Raw genomic sequence first — 19,501 nt, forward strand, 5'->3', positions numbered from 1 at the left:
AGTAACTAAAAGCAGTGGTGGAGCTTGAGCGTAATTTTACAAGGGTCCAAAACGTTTTCTAGCGCTAGCGCGCAATTATCATACCATTATAGTGTATATCGATGCATGTTGTGGCGTCGTCCACAACAATTGTGTTCCAGCACATGTTTGGCAAGGAGTGCCACAATGAATCACCGAGGGCTCTCTCTTGTTGTCGTGACGCGGAAGGGATCTTGGGTTGCTTAGGCGAGGCCTATGATCAATATGCATGGTAAAAGCAGTGGCAAAGCTTGAGTGTGCTTGTAGAAGAGGCCAAACAGTTTTCTAGCGCTCGCGCGTAATTACCATGCCAAATAGTTTTCTAGCGCTCGCGCGTAATCATCTCCGCCGCCTCTTGTGCACTCTCCTCATATGGGCGTTGTGTATGACCATGTATACTGATGCATGTTGTGGCGTCGTCCACAACAGTTGTATTCCAGCAAATGTTTGGCAAGGAGTGCCACAATAAATCATCGGGTGTACTCGCTTGTTTTCATGATGCGGAAGGGATCTTGGGTTGCTTAGGGGAGGCCTATGATGAATATGTATGGTAACTAAAAGCAGTGGTGGAGCTTGAGTTTGTTTTACAAGGGTCCAAAAGGTTTTCTAGCGCTAGCGCGCAATTATCATGCCATTATAGATTTTTTGTATAGTGGTCACATCTCTCTCACCATACATGACTCCTCCTGCGCCTCTCGGGTGGTCTCCTCATATGTATGTTGTGCATGACCGTGTACATGAATGCGTGTTGTGAGATCATCGATGATAGCTGTCTTCCAGCAAAAAAATCAAGACGAGGGTCACAATTAGTCTTTGGTGAGGTATGCTTTTTTTAAGGCTAGGTTGGCTTGTTGTCATGAGGCATAAGAGATCTATAGTTTCTTAGGCGAGGCCTATGACTAATATGCATGGTAGAATTAAGGTAGCGGCGGAGGTTTAGCATGCTTGCAAAAGGAGCCAAAAGATTTAAACGATAGTTACGCCGGTTAATCTTGCAAAAGGAGCCAAAAGATTTGAACGATAGTTAAGCCGGTTAATCTATTTTTGTTGTGTTGTAAATGGAGTAAAGTAGTTTGACACGTGTAGTTATGAAAAAATCTTTGAGCTACGATGGGCCTTAATAGGCCCAATTAATCCTCGCCACCCATCAAAGCAATAATCTTCGACACGTGGCCTCGCTTAAAGTGATAATTTTGAAAACAAAGAAGGCCATGAAATAAAGTCTCAAATGTGGCATCACATATGCATTGGAGGTGGGACCTCAACAAATGTTTGGCAAGATAGATGGATCCCTAACACTTAAGAGTTTATGAATTCCTACATTCTATCAGTCCCACTTGAAATTCATGAGTTAGAGGTTAACTTGATCCTCCCTGATGTAAATGATAATGTCTAGGCTTGGGGTGAGAAAAAATGGGGTGCACACTTTCATATCCTCATACAAATCACTTTCATCAGCCGTAAGAACCCTCAACAACCATAATTTTGCTGCCATCATCTAGTGAGGTAAATCTAGTCTGAAAAGGTTATAGTAACATACATAGGCTTAACAAGATTCTTCTTGATTATTGGCTATTGAATAACTATGCGCCATGGTCTTATTCAATAATGATTCTTTGATGGGACATCTTGGACCTCATCCAAGGACTTGTTTAATATCAAATTGCCTAAGATCCATCATGTCATGTGGGCTAATGACATGTTGACAATTCCTTTTGCCCAACCTCGGATTTTGGAGGTATTTCCTACAAAATGTGTTTGATGTGGATGTCATGCAAGAAATGGTGATCGCCATGGTCTTACTATTGGAGCTTTCAAATGCTTTCAAATGTTCTTTGGCATTGCTACTGATTTGATGATGTTGATAAAGTCTCTGAAGTGTCAACAATCACCCGATGGATGCATGATTTGGTCTACGCCAACAACAAATGTTGTCAATATTGAATCTTATCCAATTGTTGATGCTAATGATCATATTGGAGAACCAAATCATACTGAAGTGATCTGATTTAATAGAGAAAGCTTTGACATCCTAAGCTATCGGTTGCAACGTTCGCTTCCTTTCTAACTATTGGATGTTGAAATTGTCCACCTAAAAACTGATTGGAGGGTTTGAATGAACACTCTAAGCCACAAAAGAAGAAGAAGGCAGCAATCGTTCCAATGTTTAATGAAATTGAATAGCTAAGTGTTTTTTCACTTATTTTCGTTTAGCTTTGTAAAACTTGATTCAAATTATGCTGCTCATGTAACTTATAAACAAGCCTCCATATTGTTGTTTTAGAGCACTTGTCTTGATTGGGGTCTACTAGCTATTGATACGGTATTGCATGCTCTTATTCATCGTTCATTTGCGTGGATATTCTGGACCTCCTTCAAGGACTGTTTCATATTAGTTTTCTAAGATTTGTCCTATCACATGGGCCAGAGACCTCATTTACAATACCTTGTTCCCAACCTTGGATGTTGGAGCTATTAGCTGCATAATATAGTTGATCTCGATACCAAGAAACAGTTGTCTCCTTGTTGATTGACTGTTAGAGCTTTTAGTAGCATTCAAATGCTCGTTGCACTGGTGGGGACTTGATGATGCTAATAAAATCTCCAAAGTATCAACAATCACCAAAGAAATGCATTCCTCCCCTCCACCTCCAACAAATGTTGTCTATATTAATTAACTCTAATGCAACCTTTGATAATAGTACTCATGTGGGAGCAAATGAGACTATTAATTTCAGTGGAGAAACATAATTTCTTGTTGCATGACTGAAGTGATAGGATTTAATGGAAAATTCTTTTACAACGGAATCTTTTCCCTTAAGAGATGGTATGTTCATTGACAAATTTTAAATGTTGAAAAAATCTATTGGAAAATGATTGTGATGGTTCGATTGAGCTCTGGGAATACCAAAAGAATAACATGGTGGTGGTCTTGCCAATTCTAAATGTAATTGAGTAGCTAAATGTGTTTTTCTACTTATTTTGATTTTGGCTTCGTAAAACGTGGGTCAAATTCAGTTGCTCACTTAGCTGCTAAAAAGCCTCAAGATTGTTGCAGGAGTGTGCCTGGTTCATGGGGGTGACCAGCAATTTATAACCCATGTATCCAACATGACATGCATTGCTTGTGTTGATCAAGAAATATAAGCTCTTGATTCACAAAAATTATATTACCGGGGATGGAGTTTTTTATGTAAATTAAATTTTGCATCAAACATTGTTAAAGGAGCATCGTATGGGTTGGATTATAAAGTTTTTTCGTCACTACATGAACAGCAAAATGATACTATGAATCTAGTTTTGCCTTCTTTGCTGAAATTGCATGGAAAGGGTTGTTTTAGTATATTTGTGGCCTATGAGAAAACCTAGAGCTATGGCCCCTTAATGTATTTTAAGAGGAACATCGTGAAACAACTCATGAAGCTATAGGACTACTCGATAGGTAAGGAATGTAAATCCATGAGAATTTTCAAATTGCAATGGTGACTAGAACTTGGAACCGCAAAATTGTAGGTATTAGGGTGTAGTAGTGCATATATAATTTGATTACCTAGTGTCGTAGATGCTGTAGATGCTTGTAGTTGAAGCTAAAAAAAAGTACACTGCCAATCGATTGTAACAATTTTTCTTCGCCAATGACAATGGCAAACCTTTTGCCGTCGTTTCAAACAGAAAAACAGATGTACATGTCACGCGTAGCTGCTAGTCTACATGACTACATGAATATTATTCAGAGGACAAAATAAAGGTGACTAATTAATCATGCCTTGGAACGGAAATCAGTTTTGTATATAGAACAAACGGCACGTCCCCAGTTCATACGGAGACAAATCTCAGAGGACCCGCTGCTGGGCCTACATAAGCGCGTCGAGCTAAGCAATGCCTAGCCGAGCAGCTGCCACACACGATTAGCCGCTTTCCACCTAGACGACACGTTGTCTCGGCGCGTACGATACGACGGCGGTGAAGAAGACGCACCGGAGGACGGGGTGGGTCCGCGCGCGCGCACCGCGGAATCGCGGTGTAGGCGAACGCCTGACTCTTCGCGGCGGCGGCGCCCAACACGAGTCCAGGCTGCAAAAGCCATGGAACATTCTTCTAGCCAGTCAGCTAGACGACACACGACCAAACTAGCGTGTCATAGATTAATGCCTGCCTGTCAGCTACTGTGCTTACTACCCGGCTGCCATGTGACGCGAGATCTATAATTTTGATGACGCTGTGGGATCTGCCTTACGCGCATGCTCACTTGTAAATTGCAATCCTAGTACGTCGCTAAGATAAAGTATGCAGGTCTCATGTCTGCCACATCACCTTGGTCCTGAAAAGACTATCATTTTCTAGGAAACATAGTTTGGCTCCTCCGTGTATATGAACTCGTTGTTTGAAAATACATTTTTAAATATATCTTGATAAAAAATTAGAAAAAAAAGAGATGACAAATGTACATAATTTTGCGAAAAAGTAATTTTTTTTATGTTCCATGTAAAAAAGGACAAATTTCAATACTCCAACATAACTATTCACGAAGACAAAACACCACCACCTTCTCAAAAGAAAATGTTAGCCAAACGGCCAACACAATGTTTTATAGGTTTGCAAATATCATGGATAGACAATAAGTTTGTAATAAGGCGACTGTAATGATGCTTCAATAAATTTACATAAAGGCTATATATATCTCTTCGATGCAGAGGCTGGGGTGTTTTCCCCCATTTCAAAAAAAATTATGGATAGACTATCTCTCTCACAATAGCAAAGCACTCCACACCACGGACCGAACACGGCTACTCGCCCTGTCCCCCCCATCATCAGCACATCGAGCATGCGTCCGAAACGCTCACCTCGAAAGAGTATCGCCTTTGCCATAGGTCCACCTCGCTTCTGATCTCCTTTGAAATTTGGATGTTGAGCTCCGCACACGACTTGTCTTGTTGGGCCCTCTTCAACTAGAGCCATCGTGCCCTAAGGGCGGTGTGTTCGGCTATTTGAGATTTGGAGTGACAAGTCCACCCACTGACTTGGGGGAGCAAACCTTGCTCCTAAGCACGGTATCGGTTGCGATATTCATCGGGTTTAGGAAGACAAGAGTTTGCACTGAAATTTCTCCCGTTTCTTGTACGAGACGCCAAGAGCGTCTAGAACGCCGAGAGACGTTGCTACCGTTCTAGGTCAACACATACTAACATACGTGATAAGTTATCAAGAAACTCGTGCGTGAGGATAGTCCAGGGGAAAGAAGGCTAAGAAGTGGTTAAGCATGGCAAATATTTTTGGGGGTAAATTGGTATGAACTCATGTGCACTTAAAAAAAGAACTGTAGGAATGAACTCGTCAAGCTTACAAACATTTTATACTCCAAATGCTAAAGAAAAAGCCTATCCAGACGAGGGAATCAAGCAAAGTAACATGTTGTCATTGGCCGGCGGATGGAGATATTCGTCGGATTTCCTGAAAAGAAATGGAGATATTCGTTGCTCTCAAAGCTCACGAGTCATCGCCGATCTTCCATTCTTCCGGTCGTTCTCACCACCTGAAGACAATTGGCGAACGCTTTACTATAAACAATCTGATGTAAGACTCGCGAATCGGTAGATTCGAGAGCAAGACACGGTGGCGAATTGGTCCAGGGTGTTTCGTAGTGGAGCTTCACTTTCTCAAACAATTATAATGGACTAAATTATGGTTGGCATCCCCGCGTTACTAATTAATCCTAAAAAAGAGCACCATGTACGTGTCAATATTATGTGATTCGGATTTCGTTGTACCAGCTCAAAAGTTGAAGAGAAAAAGCTCCACATACTGAAGGCCACTAGGTTGCTTCAGCAGGAAGGTTTTTTTTTTCGAATCTCTTGAAAAAGCAATAACATGCATCAGAGCACATTTTCAGGAAAAACTTCGCTGTCGCCAGTACAAGATCTTTTCGTTTTCCTGATACAAGGAAAGATTTTTCCTGACCTATGCGAACATTGAATTCTTTCTCCCCAAAATTTAGAACCCTCGAGCCCATCACATCTGAAATTGCAATACAGGCTCTGCAGCCCAACTCTTAATGGGCTTTATAGAACTGGAGCAACACTTTCTCTTTCTTTCGGCCCCTTATCCACATCCACAACGTCCCCACACGCCTGCTTCTTCACACCAAACCCAGCAGCGCCATGCCACTGCCGCTGCTGCCCGCCGTGGGCGGGGTCACCGCGGCGCCGCTAGCTCCGGCCACCGCCGCCCCGGCCGCGACTCCCCTTAGATATCGCCCCGCACGACTCCGCGCATCTCCCTCCACGGCATCCTCTCCTTCAACCTCGGCGGTCTCCAGCCCGCGGTCTCCACCGTCCGCGAGGCATTCCCGCAAGCACCTCGCGGGCAGAGGCGACGCCCCGGCGAGGCCCTCCAAGGACCGCATCTTCTTCCTCGACGTCAACCCCATCTGCTTCCGCGGCTCCCAGCGCAGCCTCGGCGCCTTCGCGCGCTGGCTCGCCCTCTTCTTCGCGCACGTCAGCCTCCGTGACCCCGTCGTCGCCGTGAGGACACCCTCCCAGACCTTGCGATGGAGTAATCTTTGCGTCCTCCTTTCAGTAGTTTCTCAATTCGTGTCTCATTGTGCTAGGTTTTCGATGGGGCAGGCGGAAACGAGTACCGGAGACGGCTGATGCCGTCGTACAAAGCCCACCGGACTCGTGGCGTAGGCACTGGTGCCGATTCGCGTGTGGTAGATGTGCTCCGCGAGTGCAATGTTCCGGTGAGTTAGTGAGTGAACCGGAGATGGCAAACACGGCTGTATTAAATTATGCAGTCCACAATTGCTCTATTTGGTACAGTTCTGATGCTGGTATATTTTTTTGGGTAATCGGCAAAGTCAGATTGTGCAAGTCGATGGGTATGAGGCAGATGATGTGGTGGCAACCTTAACACACCAAGTGCTGCAGAAAGGTTATAGAGTTGCCATTGGATCGCCAGATAAAGATTTCAAGCAGCTGATATCTGAAGATGTTCAGCTAGTTATGCCCATTCCTGAGATTGGCCGATGGTCCTTTTATACGCTGAGGCATTATGTTGCACAGTACAAGTGTGATCCGACTGCAGATTTAAGCCTCAGTGAGTGTATTTTTTTTTTCTGTTAATCCACAGCCCTTCAGTTTTTTAATGATTGTTTGCACTCTCGTTCTATATTGTTAACTAATGAGTCAGAAGTTATGCTGTGTAGGATGCTTTATGGGCGATGAAGCAGATGGTGTTCCTGGAATCCAACATCTGGCTCCTGGTTTTGGTCGCAAGACTGCAGTGAAACTACTGAACAAACACGGTTCACTAGAAAACTTGCTTAAGACAGCTGCGATTAGAACTGTTGGCAAGGAGTATGCCCAGGAGGTTCTCGTCAAGCATGCAGATTACTTGCGGAAAAACTATGAAGTTCTTAGCTTGCGGAGGTATGAATTTACAGATATATAAAACATGGAAAACTTCCATTTGCTCATATGCATACCATGGAAGTATATAAATGATCTCTGCGCCGTGGAGTCAATGTAGATAGCTTAGCGCAATAGCGCACTATTAAGATATGGGACTTATATTATCATCACGCAATAGTGTGTTAGTATAGCATATCACAATAAGCTACTGAACCTGCATTGTATTTTATATCTTTTTATTACTACACACGAGTGCGTAAATTAAATATATTAGCATACCAGAAGTATGGTTGCAGATATGTCTTTATAGTACTGCTGAACTGGTTTTTTATGGCTTGGGAAAAATTGACTTATTCTTTCTCTGTGCGTAGGGATGTAAATGTTCAGCTTGATGAGAGATGGTTATCCACGAGGGACACTTGCAATGACACTAGTGTATTATCTAATTTCATCCTTAAATTCAACGAAGGAAGAGGCTAAATAGCAGGTACAACAAAGTACAGTACCAATTTTGTTTCTTCCTCATAAGTTATATGTATCAAGCAGGATTTCAATAGTTAGACAACACCTAATCTCTTAACAAGTTGACTGTAATGTTTGCTTGGTCAGAGAAATTTTGTCACTGATCATTATTTGTAATATACCGAAATTTACTGGTATAATCACAAGGATCCTGGCTTGGCGTGGCTGCAAACAGAGGGTGGGATGTCTCTTTTCATGAGTAGTTGATCTCCTGGAGTAAACTAAAAGTTCTCCCTCAATTTTTAAACTAAAGCCTCGACACTTATTACGGATTGGGAGGGAGTTGTATACATTGCTGGATCAAATGGGTATGATTTTTTTATATTTTTGCCTGGGGAGTCCATATTACTTCCTCTGGTAGCCGCCAGGTGCTGACACAAGGTTCTTCATTGCAGTATCCGTGTATGGAAATTATGTTAGCCGGTTTCCTACGCATTTATGCTGTGAAGATGTCAGATACAGTAGTAGCATTACTCAAGTGTATGTTAATGGCGATTCTAGGTTCAGAATTGGAACCGAACATATGTAGTAACCGACCTACTCTTCTTTTCTATACGGGTTGAACACGCAGGTGATGATGCTGGATACAGAATGCAGAGACGTGGTCCAGTCCAGGGGCAGCTCTAGTACGTGCAGAGGCAGAGTGAGTCATCATCGCCTCACCCAAGAAGACATGCTATCGCAGCGCTTTTTGTCATGCTAGTAGCATATCTCAGAGGAACCAACAAAGATTGAGGATGATCTTCTGAAAAAAAGATTCAGGAATAGAGCCATCTGCACTGCAGAGCACGCCGTGGCGACAGATCTGATGGTCTCATGTATCCTCGCATGCTATTACTGGCTGTGAATTGAATAATCAGTGTTGGTCTCGGTTCAAGGAACGCTGGAACAGTTATAGCAGGGCTTTGTAAAATGGACGGCTGATTGACCTGGCTGGATAAGAATGAATCTGGTGTGCATAACTATGCTCTGTTTGTAGCTTTTTCTTTCGTTAACAATTCAGTTCCACAAAGTGAAGTTTCACGACGGGCCCAGATGGATGGGTACTCGAAGTTATATAGGATGATTTGGAAAGAGCATCTTGTTGCCTCGAGATCGAGAGGCATGGCCTGTACCTGAAATCTTGGGGACTTGGTCGTGCAAGGCTCCAAAAAAGCAGCAGCGCGACCGTTGCAATCCAATGGAATCCAAGGTCGAGCACTCCAGCACTAGGAACAGCCTCAGATGAAATCCTACTCCGTTCTACATGAGTCCCGCTGGACGGACACGGGTTCAGCTAGCTGCGATTCCCAGCTAAGAGCAACTCTAACAGCAAGAGCCGAACCCGTATTTTTTCGGCCGAAAGAGGCCTAGAATGGAGCCCGAACTCGCGGCCTGACCCGTACAATGAGTTTGGGGCCCGAGAAACTGGACGGCCGCCCCGTATTTATACAGGGCGCGGAGGCGAGTTGGGTTCCAAAACCCTACTCCCCTACCGCCGCTCCGCCGCGAGAAGTCTTCGGCTTATTCGCTCCGCCGGCACCACCCCTCCCTTTGCAATGGTGCGCACGACGGGCCAGTAGGGGAGGGGCCGAATCGGCAGCGGAGGATCGCCGCCGCGTCCATCGGGTGGGCGGTCGGAGGCAGACCACGCGATGCGGGTGCGCTCCAACGGAGCTTGGAAGCGGGTGGCCGCGCAGGTTCGCGCTTCGAGGCACGCGTTGGGGAAGCCGACGCGCCGCCCGCCGGCTCGTGCAGCCCGCCGCTACCGACGCTTCCACCGTGCGGCAACAGCAACGACGACGAGGAAGACGGGTCGGCTCTCACCTGCGGGAGCTCGGCAGAGGCGGTGCCGTTCGAGGTGGCCGCAGTTGTCCTCGCATAGGCGTCGCCGGCGCCAAAAACCCTCCTCCTCCGCCGCGCGTAGAGCCCCGGTGACAATCTCGGGGCTAATTTTGGATCAAATGCGCAGGAGTAGGTTTAATTAGTATTTTGATTCGTATATGTAAATTATGTTTGAATGTAGCTCGATCGGAGCAAAATTTCGTTTCATTTCGCATGCTTCATCGAAGCAAAATTTCCCGCGATGTTTGATTTCTATTTTTCAGTTCGTGTTTTCGGTTCTATTCTGCGCCGCGACTAAAATCATCGAAACTGAAAAATTTGGAAGACCGAAATCCGTGTTTTCGGTTCGTATTTATACGGGCACTAGTAGAGATGCTCTAATACTGAATTTGTTTCAGGCTCCAGAAAGCATGATCGTGCGCTTTAGTTTTCACCTTTCTCTTATTCTTTTTCACCTTCAATCTCCACTGACTTGTAGTAGTGGTAGTGGTGGTACGTTCTTGTTTTTTACGGTGTACTTTGCTGGTATTCTAATCACGGTCGGGTAGTTGGGAGTAGCACCTAGCTCTCTGGATTCTGACGGCACGCGGCAGATACGGGTGGTGAAACGTGGTCGGCCCACTGATAATTGGAAAGCCGGTACGCTCCTCTTCGCTCCTCAGCATGTGCCGTGTTCTCTGGCCTGCCCTGAGCTACGTACGTACCAGTAACTCGGCCGCTCTCCATGTATCCAGGTGTTCGACGAATCGACGGAGATAAATTTTGGAAGGTTAAACCTGAACGATGCCTTCCGTGTGCCTGCCTGGTCCCGATGGAAGGAATCCGATGGAGTTCACTGCACCGAACTGAGCTGTGGTCGCACAGCACATGGATGTATGTATGCCGCCATGTGGGACTCTACTGCTCCTCCGTTTCCTTCCCTACACCGCGTGATTTGCGGCGCCACAATGGAGGAGGGATCGGCGGGCGATGGCAAAAACTTTTGGCCGGACCTGCCAGCTGATTGGCGCCGATCATCGTTCATCCATCTATCCAAGCGGCGCCGGCCGAACCGGAGGAAGGCGACGCCGTCGCCCTCGTCACGCGGTCGGAAGGAGGGTGACCACCACGCAGCGCATCGTCGGAAATGACAAGCGCAACGGGAAGCCGTGGACTTCCCGTCGGACGCTCCCTGCAGCGGCAGTCACCGGCCTCGACGTCTTCTGGTAAAACTCGGCTCTTGCAGCAAAGGGCGCAGGCGCGCACGTAGGTAGGTGTAGTACTGTGTACGACCGGTGTGGTCGATGGGCGATGGACATGGTTTGGTCCCTAGCACCACCGAACGAAGCCCTGTCCGGCTCCGGACTGGTCCAACTTCCTTCCGCAAATGATGCAGCACCTGCTTCCTTCCCATCACCATGATCGATCCACCGATGCATCGATCGCCCGCGTGCATGCAGCGAGCAACCGCCTCGTTCGCTCCCAAATTAAGTAGCCCGCGTGCAGCCGGCGGCGGGGACCCCGACCGAGATGCACGGCGATAAATTCAACGAGCCTCGCCGACGCGACACGACCGACTGGAGTTTGGAGCTAGCTCAAGTGCTGAAGCTGAACCAGGGGTGAACACCTCTCGTCGGCCGGCGAGCCGGCGCAGCAGGGCCGGTGTGGGCTCCTCCAGCACATTCGCCATTCAATTTCTACTACTCCGGGTTCACGGCGGTCTCGCTCCGGCAATCAAGGAAGCCCATGGCTCTGACAGCAAGCAAGCAAGCATGTCCTCAGTTCAGCACCACAATGGGGAAGGCAAGGCGAGACGAATGCCGGTAAATGTTTCTCCAGTTGAGTTAAGCAGACCCCGCGACCAACCAGACAGCTCCGAGAACACGAGGTGGATATGAATTCTGTACGAGCAGCGGTACAGTAGCATTAACTGGGCAGGCGCATATGGGGCAACCCAGGAACCGGGAGACACGTCCGGGTGGCCCTGCGTTTATGGGGCAAGCCAACGTCAAACATGACAATGCTGCATGTTCCGGCCAGCTCCAGCCATGGCCATGGCACCCACCTACTATCATCAGGCACGGCCAGGCCAGGCCCCATTCTTCGCCCTCCGTTTAAAGCCGCGCGCAACCACGCATGGGCCCTCTCACCCTCGCTGATAATCCTATCGTTTTCATGCAAACAATGCTTTGAGGCGGTAGGCGGCGGCTGCGTCATCGATCTGCAAGTTCAAGTTCAAATAAGGATATCTAGGGTAGACTTAAGCACAGTTCTTTTGCCTGCTCTATTTTTAGCATTAAATGTGTGTTTTTGGTTCGTTTTGGTCGGCACGACGAATATGATTGAGACCATGCCCTCCCTTTTGGTCCGTTTTGGACGGGAAAAAACAGTTAACCAGGCTCATTTCGTCCGCGCTGCCCATTTAACTATTTTCTTTCTCATTTCATCTACTCGGCAAACATATGAATGCATGGAACTAGCACCAAAACAAAAGTTAATAGCTAATACTAATTAGGGAAATCCCATAGTTCATACATCACGGTTCCGAATCAAGTTTCATACGGAATACGAGTTGCAAAGGGACACAAGTTTCACACGGAATACACAAAGTGAGATAGATACGAGAGATCACACATCACGTTCGCGGATGATCATTTTCTTCTTCTCAAACCAAACTTGGTTTGCCAGCTCCATGATGCTCAAGTGGGAAAACATGATCCACTTCTCCTCAGCAAGCAATTTGGTCCATGTCTCGATGGCTAATGATCGTGCCTTGCTCTCTTCAACTTCAAGAGCTCTATTTTGGAGTTCAATAAAGCTAGCACATGTGGCCTTTTTCTTCTGGCATCACTTCTGATTCTTGTTGGCATTTGCCTCCTCCTTCTCGGAAATTCACCCCTTCAATGTCTCACCCAATGCAAGTGTGGAAGCATCACACTTGACACCTTGAAAGGACACGGATGTCGCCTAGAGGGGGGGGGGTGAATAGGCGATTTAAAACTTTTACGAGATGGGCTTAACAAATGCGGAATAAAACTAGCGTTTACTTTGTCAAGCCCAAAGCCTATAAACTATGGTTCACCTATGTGCACCAACAACTTATTCTAAGCAATGGTTCACCTATGTGCACCAACAACTTATTCTAAGCAATGGTTCACCTATGTGCACCAACAACTTATGCTAAGCAAGACAAGCAACTTATGTGATAGAAAGATATATATATATATATATAACTTCAACCACGATGGCTATCACAAAGTAAAATGCATAAGTAAAGAGCTCGGGTATAGGAATAATCGAAGTGACGTGGAGACAACGATGTAGCCCGAAGTTCACACTCTTGCGAGTGCTACTCTCCGTTGGAGCGGTGTGGAGGACAAGTCACTCCAAATGCACGAGGGCCACCGTATTCTCCTCGAGAATTCCCACCAAAAGGGATGTCCTCGATCCACTATGGGACCTTAGGAAGGTCACCGAACCCGCACAAAGCTTGGGGCTATCTCCACAACTTAATTGGAGGCTCCCAATAAATTGCCACAAAGGCCTTGCCCTTGAAGATTCTCCACAACTTAATTGGAGTCCCCAAGAACACCACTAAGATGCCACAAATGCCTTGCCCTTGAAGATTCTCCACAACTTAATTGGAGTCCCCAAGAACACCACTAAGATGCCACAAAGGCCTTGCCCTTGAAGATTCTCCACAACTTAATTGGAGTCCCCAAGAACACCACTAAGATGCCACAAAGGCCTAGAATCCGTCTAGGGTTCCAAGAACCCAAGAGTAACAACCTTCTTGCTTTCACCTCCACGAATCACCGTGGAGAACTCAAACCGATGCACCAAATGCAATGGCAAGAACACCACAAAGATGCTCAAGTACTTCTCTCTCAAATTCCAACAAAGCTACAAAAGCTATTGGGGGAATAAGAGAGGAAGAACAAATAAGAGGAAGAACACCAAATTTCTCCAAGATCTAGATCTAGTGGATTCCCCTCACAAAGAGAGGGATTTGATTGGTAGGAATGTAGATCTAGATCTCCTCTTCCTTTTCCCTCAAAAATATTCAAGAAGCATAGGAGGAGTAGAGGGAAAGGGAAGCTCTCAAGGTCAACAATGGTGGAGAGCACTTGGGGGAAGAGGTAGCTGCCCAAGGAGGAAGAAGGGGGCTTAAATACCCCTCCCATCGAAATATGACCGTTTGGGTCAGCTCAGGCCGGATTTTCCGGGCCGGATATTTGCAAAATATCCGGGCCCCGAAAACGACTAAGGACATGAGAAAACTGCTCTCGGGATGGGGGCCGGACATTTGGCCGGATATTTGCCCGGATTTGTCCAAAAACCGGATTTTTCCGGGGCCGGATTATCCGCCCCAAACTTGGGCCGGAATATCCCCCCTGAAAACTGGCAGAAACATCAAACTGAAACGGGCATAACTTTAGCATCCGGACTCCGATTTTGATGATCTTGGGCTTGTTTTAAAGCTAGGAACAAGATCTACAAGATCATGCAGGAAACCATCATAGTCCAACAAGGGAGGATAGAAACAAATGATGAAAGGTTTGACCTATCTAAAAAAGACATACCGGTAAAACCTCCAATCTTGAAAATGCAACAAGTTGCCCGTGCAAAAACCATTCTTGATGAACTAGAGCTTGTCATGAGAATAAGCACAAGCTCTAAATCATCACATGGATAAGATCCAAATAATAACCAAGAAAGATGATGAACCAAACTCGAAAACGCAACAAGTGATCTATGCAAAATCCGTTTTCGATGAACTAGAGCTTGTCATGGGAATAAGCATAAGCTCTAAAACATCACATGGATAAGGTCCAAATAACAACCAAGAAAGATGATGAAAGGATGCAAAGGTTTGAGCTCTCTCCGAACGATACGATCGAGTTACTCACTCGAGAGCCCTCTTGATAGTACGGCAACTAAACTAAAAACCGGTCTCCAACTACACTATGAGACCGGTGAGAAAGAAACCCTATCAAGAGCAAACCTTATACTTGCGCATTCCACTTGAGCTTGATGACGACGATCTTGACCTCAACAAGATGGAACGCCTTTCTTGCTTGTGCTTGCTTGACGAAGTCTTGTAGATTGCTCCCCCATAAACCACCATGGGAGAGCTTCTTCTTCGGCGCATCTTCGCATAACCATGACCACCATGTGGATTGCTCCCCCATAATCCACCATGGGAGAGCTTCTTCTTCGGCGCATCTTCAAATATCCATGATCACCATATGGATGGCAAGACTCAAGCAAAGGATCTCTTCGAGATGGCTCATCTTGAACTTGCACATCATTTCTCCATGGCAAGCTTCAAGCTTATGAACTCTTAGAGTTGGCTCATCTTGAACTTGCACTTCATTTCTTCATTCTTCATCATGTTGATGTCTTGAAGTAACTTGAGGGCTCACTTCATCTTCATCTTCAAGACATACTTGACACTTGATATCCTTCATCAATTTCTTCTTATTGCAACCTTGAAGCCAACATATGGTTCAAGAATTGCCTATGGACAACTCCTACAAATATAACTCAAAGCAAACATTAGTCCATAGGGATTGTCATTAATTACCAAAACCACACATGGGGGCTCCATGCACTTTCACACCTTCCTTGGTGGCCTTGTGGCCCCTTCGCCGAGATGCACGACCACCATTGTTTGGGCCACCTGTCCTTGGACCACCCTCGATCTTCAAGATCAATGACCGATATCATACATTGCCCCCACCCTGGGCTTGAGACCCTTTTTTGTATGTAGCATAGCATAGTTCTCACGTGGGACATTCCAATGGCACAACATGAAGGGTTTGTTTTCATATTTATCCTTCAAGTTGTCCAAAGCTTGGGGCACCTACATCTATGCAATTCATCAGATGGACTCACATCAATGTACATTAGCATATTTAAAATTGGACGAGGTTTTACCATGTCCGCAATGCCGATTCCGCTCACAGGGCTGGCACGCACATGCTTGTATGCACTACAAAATTTATTGCACTCTGCTTTGAAGGAACAAAGATGACACCTAGAGGGGGTGAATAGGCGACTTAAAAACTATAACGGGTTTGGATCTGTTCTAAGGCGGAATTAAACTAAGTTAATACTTTAAACAAAAATCATGTATATACCAAGCTCACTTATGTGCACCGACAACATATAGCTCAACAAGATATAGCAATAACAAGTACAAGATAGCAATTCAAACTTATCACAAGATACACCAACAATTTGAAGTATGAATTGTGGAATGTAAAGGGGAAATAACAGCTGGTGTATTAACCGAAGTTCGGATATCCTACTCTATGTTGGAGAGGCCATGTAAAATGAAGCCACAATGATCACTCACCGGATCTAGCCTTATTATCCTCTGAGCTCTCCACACCTAGCTACCGAGAGCCCTTCCACTATGGTTAGTTTCATCCTCCATCCCGGAGATGGTTGTGGTGACCCTGCATACCACTGCATGTTGTACTATACCAGTCGTTGACATAACATGTGCAAAGTACCAATCCGCAAATATTACATCCCCCAGAGTAGTTCAACAGAAGCATAATTGGTCTTTATCTCAGTCACATAATATTACAAACCATATATATACATCATGTTGGAGCTCCTCCTAGGTCCATAGAGGTTTACTCCTAGGTTCGAGGTGAACCCTACTCAACTTATACAATATAGGTCTTAACAGGTTTAACATTATTCAACTCGAGCAGTTAAATAATATAGAGTTCGTACTGCTCGACTACTACTACTACTCTCGTTGTCTAAGCTTGTTCTTCTTCTGGAACCTCCCCGGTTCCGTACACGATCAGATAGTCGACCCCCTCTACTCCTCCTGAGAGGTCTGGTTCTTCGTAGCAGATCCCATCTGCTCCGTCTTGTTCTTCATTGGCCTCCTCAAGGTGATTCAGGCAATCTAAGCATGGGATTATAAGAGGTATGAGTACGAGCGTACTCAACAAGTTCATTATAGAAAAGAGGTGTTTAATGCACTAGCTACGTTATTAGACCAGAAAGTCTAATACCAATGCAGGTTTTTATAATCATTTCTTCAAAAGGTTGCTTTTATTCAGAAGAACTATGTCTATCAGCCTTCACCGGGTGTCTAGAATCTCATGGAGTTCCTTTCCGACAGCGTTCGCAGTTCCAAATCCCGGAACAGGGAGTGACAGGTCATGATTCATTACACTCTGCAGAGGTGTGTTGCTTTACCCATAAGAGATCTTAACCTTGGTGCCAACCGGGCAGCTTTCCTGTCCACACTTCCGTGGTGTGAGGCACGGTATAAGGTCCTAGTCAATATTGTATTCCATCGCGACCTCGCACACCCATCCTCTGTTGCAATTCCGACCTTGGGTCCTCGCCGGCCAGCGTATCCATAAGATACCATCCGACCTCGACTACTATCAAGTTTCCTGACCCGATACCTTCGCCGGTCATTGCAACCCATCATCGACCGCATTACCATGAGGACTTAGGGCTCCCCAACCACTCCGGTTGTCCCTCGGGATTCAACTGACTACGGTAAGCGCATCTATTGATGAACGAGAGGAAGAAACACAATTGACTACTCCGTCCCACTCCAGATCTTATGGTTAACACGGTTGTTACAGCACAAGAATCACTGGAGGACATTGGTTGTTAATCCTAGATGGAAACAAACCCTTGCAATGGAACCTCCACCATACTCATACCATGGTTCCATTGCCCACCACATAGTCATATTCATAGTTATGAAATTAGCATCTTTGCTTTTCATGCAAGAGTGATAAGCATAGTACTTTGCAAGTAATTTGATAAGAAAATACTCAAAGTAACATGAGCAAGCGATGAACTTGCCTGGTGACTGTAATGTAGTGCAGTTGGATTGTTTGGATTGACCCTGGTCCTCTGTTTTTGAAAGATAGCATCATTAACCGATAAGGGCAATGGTTAAAGATTCAAATATGCATGATTTTGACTTTTAGGGTTTGGTTCCCCCTTCCCGATGCTTAATGATTTAATGTCGGAGGTGTCGAAGAAGAATAATTTAGGAATACTCCTTAAGAGTGAAATTATTATCTTGGAATGTTTCCAAGTTTTGTTTAAGTCCAAAATAATTTATGGAATTATTTAAGCATTAAAAATATGGGTTTATTTACGATGATCTTTTATTAATTCATTTTTCTTTGAATTTAATAATGGTTCATATTTATTTGTTTCAAAAATTCTACTTCATATTTAATTATAATAGAGAATAAAATTTTAAGTGATTCGCATATTTTTCTCTATTTATTTAGAGCTATTTAAAATTTATGGTATTAGTTCAAAGTTCTTGTTTTAAATGAATTTGTGAAATGCCCAAATTGCCCTTGGGCCCACCTATCAGGGTGAACCCGAGTGGGTTGGGCTAAACCCACCTGGCCCGGTCCGACCCACTCGGTCGCACCACTTCTTCTCCTCGCCTCCTCGTCTAACCCTAGCCGCTCAGCTCCTGCGACGCCGTGGTCGCCTACGCCGTCGCCGATTTACCCCGGCCATCTCCGGTGGTCTCCGACGACGAGATCGGGCGCGTTCGCTTCGCCTTCCGACGGTGCACCTGATGATCCGCGTCGATCTCGGATTGGCGGCCTCCTCTGCTCGCCCCCAACCCTTCTGCAACTAGGGTTGCATGGTGCTCATGTCGGTTCACCGCTCGCCGGCGTCCCTGGCGACGTGGTGACGTCGTGTGCCTCATCGGGGTGGTGCTGGAGCGCTTGCGCTCGACGGACGCCTGGCTTGGCCGCGGCGTGGCGCTTCCGTGGCCAGGCAGTGCCACCACGGTGACATCGTGGTGCCTCAGCTCCAGGTACACGCCTCCTTCATCTCTCTCTCTTCTCCTCTTCTTTCCCAATTCCTGTCTACTGGCCAGGCCTCCCCATTCTTGGTACTGGCCATGCCTGCAACTGTTTCTACTGTGCTGGTCCTATGGCTGTTGTGCTGAGCTTGCTACTGCTGAGGTCCTTACTGCCCTAATGCATGTACTACTTGGCATGATGTTGCTGCTGTTACTTGTTTCCTACTGTGCTACTGGATATGTTGTTGTTGTGATTGATGCTATGCTACTGGTTGGTTAGATGCTTGCTTGGCCAGCCCTAGCTATTGATGTTGCTCAATTCATATGCTCATGTCTCTATTCTTGCTTCCTTGGCTTACTGCTGCTAGCAGTTCTTCCATTTAGCAAGTGCCAGTGCTGCCTGTGTGGTGATTATTGAGCTCTAGCTTATGGTAGGGCTCTGCTTGGCTTAGTTGTTGCCCCTATGCATCAATTCCTTGATGATATGCTTCTGGATACAATTATAAAATTGGTTATATAATTTCTGTGATGCAATGGTTACTTATCTGTGGCAATTCAATAACTCCAGTGAGTTACTGATGCTCTAGCTTGCTCTTGCAGGCTCTGGTGATCATATGATCACCATTTGCTTGTTAGTTGCTTACTGTGGTACCTCTCTTGTGATTACTGGTGAATAATTGTGCTATTGTATAGCGAAGAAAGTCCAATTCGTATCCTTGAACTCTTGGGAAAGTTCACTTTCAGTCCCAAAATTTATTTTTAGTCTAGAATGAACCTCGAACTCTCATAATAGTTCATTTTTCATCCCTTTGCAGTTGAGTTCAGCAAATTACTGGCGTGGAAAGAAAAAAATAGGGAACCAACCAAATTGGTTTAGAACTAGATCAAGCCCAAACTAGCTGAGATGTTAAACCAAACG

General features: G+C 45.6%; 1 protein-coding gene across 3 annotated transcripts; it reads left to right on the top strand.

The window, feature by feature from the left end:
- Positions 1-6,176: 6,176 nt before the first annotated feature.
- Positions 6,177-8,914, top strand: LOC124662316 (5'-3' exonuclease-like). 3 transcript variants are annotated; one of them, XR_006990368.1, is made up of 7 exons: positions 6,177-6,539; positions 6,626-6,757; positions 6,879-7,113; positions 7,223-7,445; positions 7,799-7,914; positions 8,037-8,257; positions 8,345-8,504. XR_006990368.1 is itself a non-coding variant. In XM_047200166.1 (6 exons), exons 1-5 carry the CDS (start codon positions 6,177-6,179, stop codon positions 7,905-7,907), a joined length of 1,062 nt encoding a protein of 353 aa, XP_047056122.1. In that variant the 3' UTR covers positions 7,908-7,914; positions 8,521-8,914. The 3 variants fall into 3 exon arrangements, 1 of the variants encoding a protein (XP_047056122.1); XR_006990369.1 differs by having other exon boundaries at positions 8,097-8,257; positions 8,345-8,503; XM_047200166.1 differs by lacking the exons at positions 8,037-8,257; positions 8,345-8,504 and adding an exon at positions 8,521-8,914.
- Positions 8,915-19,501: the final 10,587 nt, after the last annotated feature.

This window comes from Lolium rigidum, chromosome 6 (genome assembly GCF_022539505.1).
Source record: "Lolium rigidum isolate FL_2022 chromosome 6, APGP_CSIRO_Lrig_0.1, whole genome shotgun sequence".
In the NCBI taxonomy this organism is placed as follows: domain Eukaryota; kingdom Viridiplantae; phylum Streptophyta; class Magnoliopsida; order Poales; family Poaceae; genus Lolium; species Lolium rigidum.

Excerpts from the sequence above, each read along its gene's own strand:
- LOC124662316 (XM_047200166.1), top strand. The coding sequence starts at position 6,177 with ATGCCACTGCCGCTGCTGCCCGCCGTGGGCGGGGTCACCGCGGCGCCG. Across the intron at positions 7,114-7,222 it reads GACTGCAGATTTAAGCCTCA|GATGCTTTATGGGCGATGAA; the intron begins GTGAGTGTATTT and ends TATGCTGTGTAG. Across the intron at positions 7,446-7,798 it reads GAAGTTCTTAGCTTGCGGAG|GGATGTAAATGTTCAGCTTG; the intron begins GTATGAATTTAC and ends CTCTGTGCGTAG.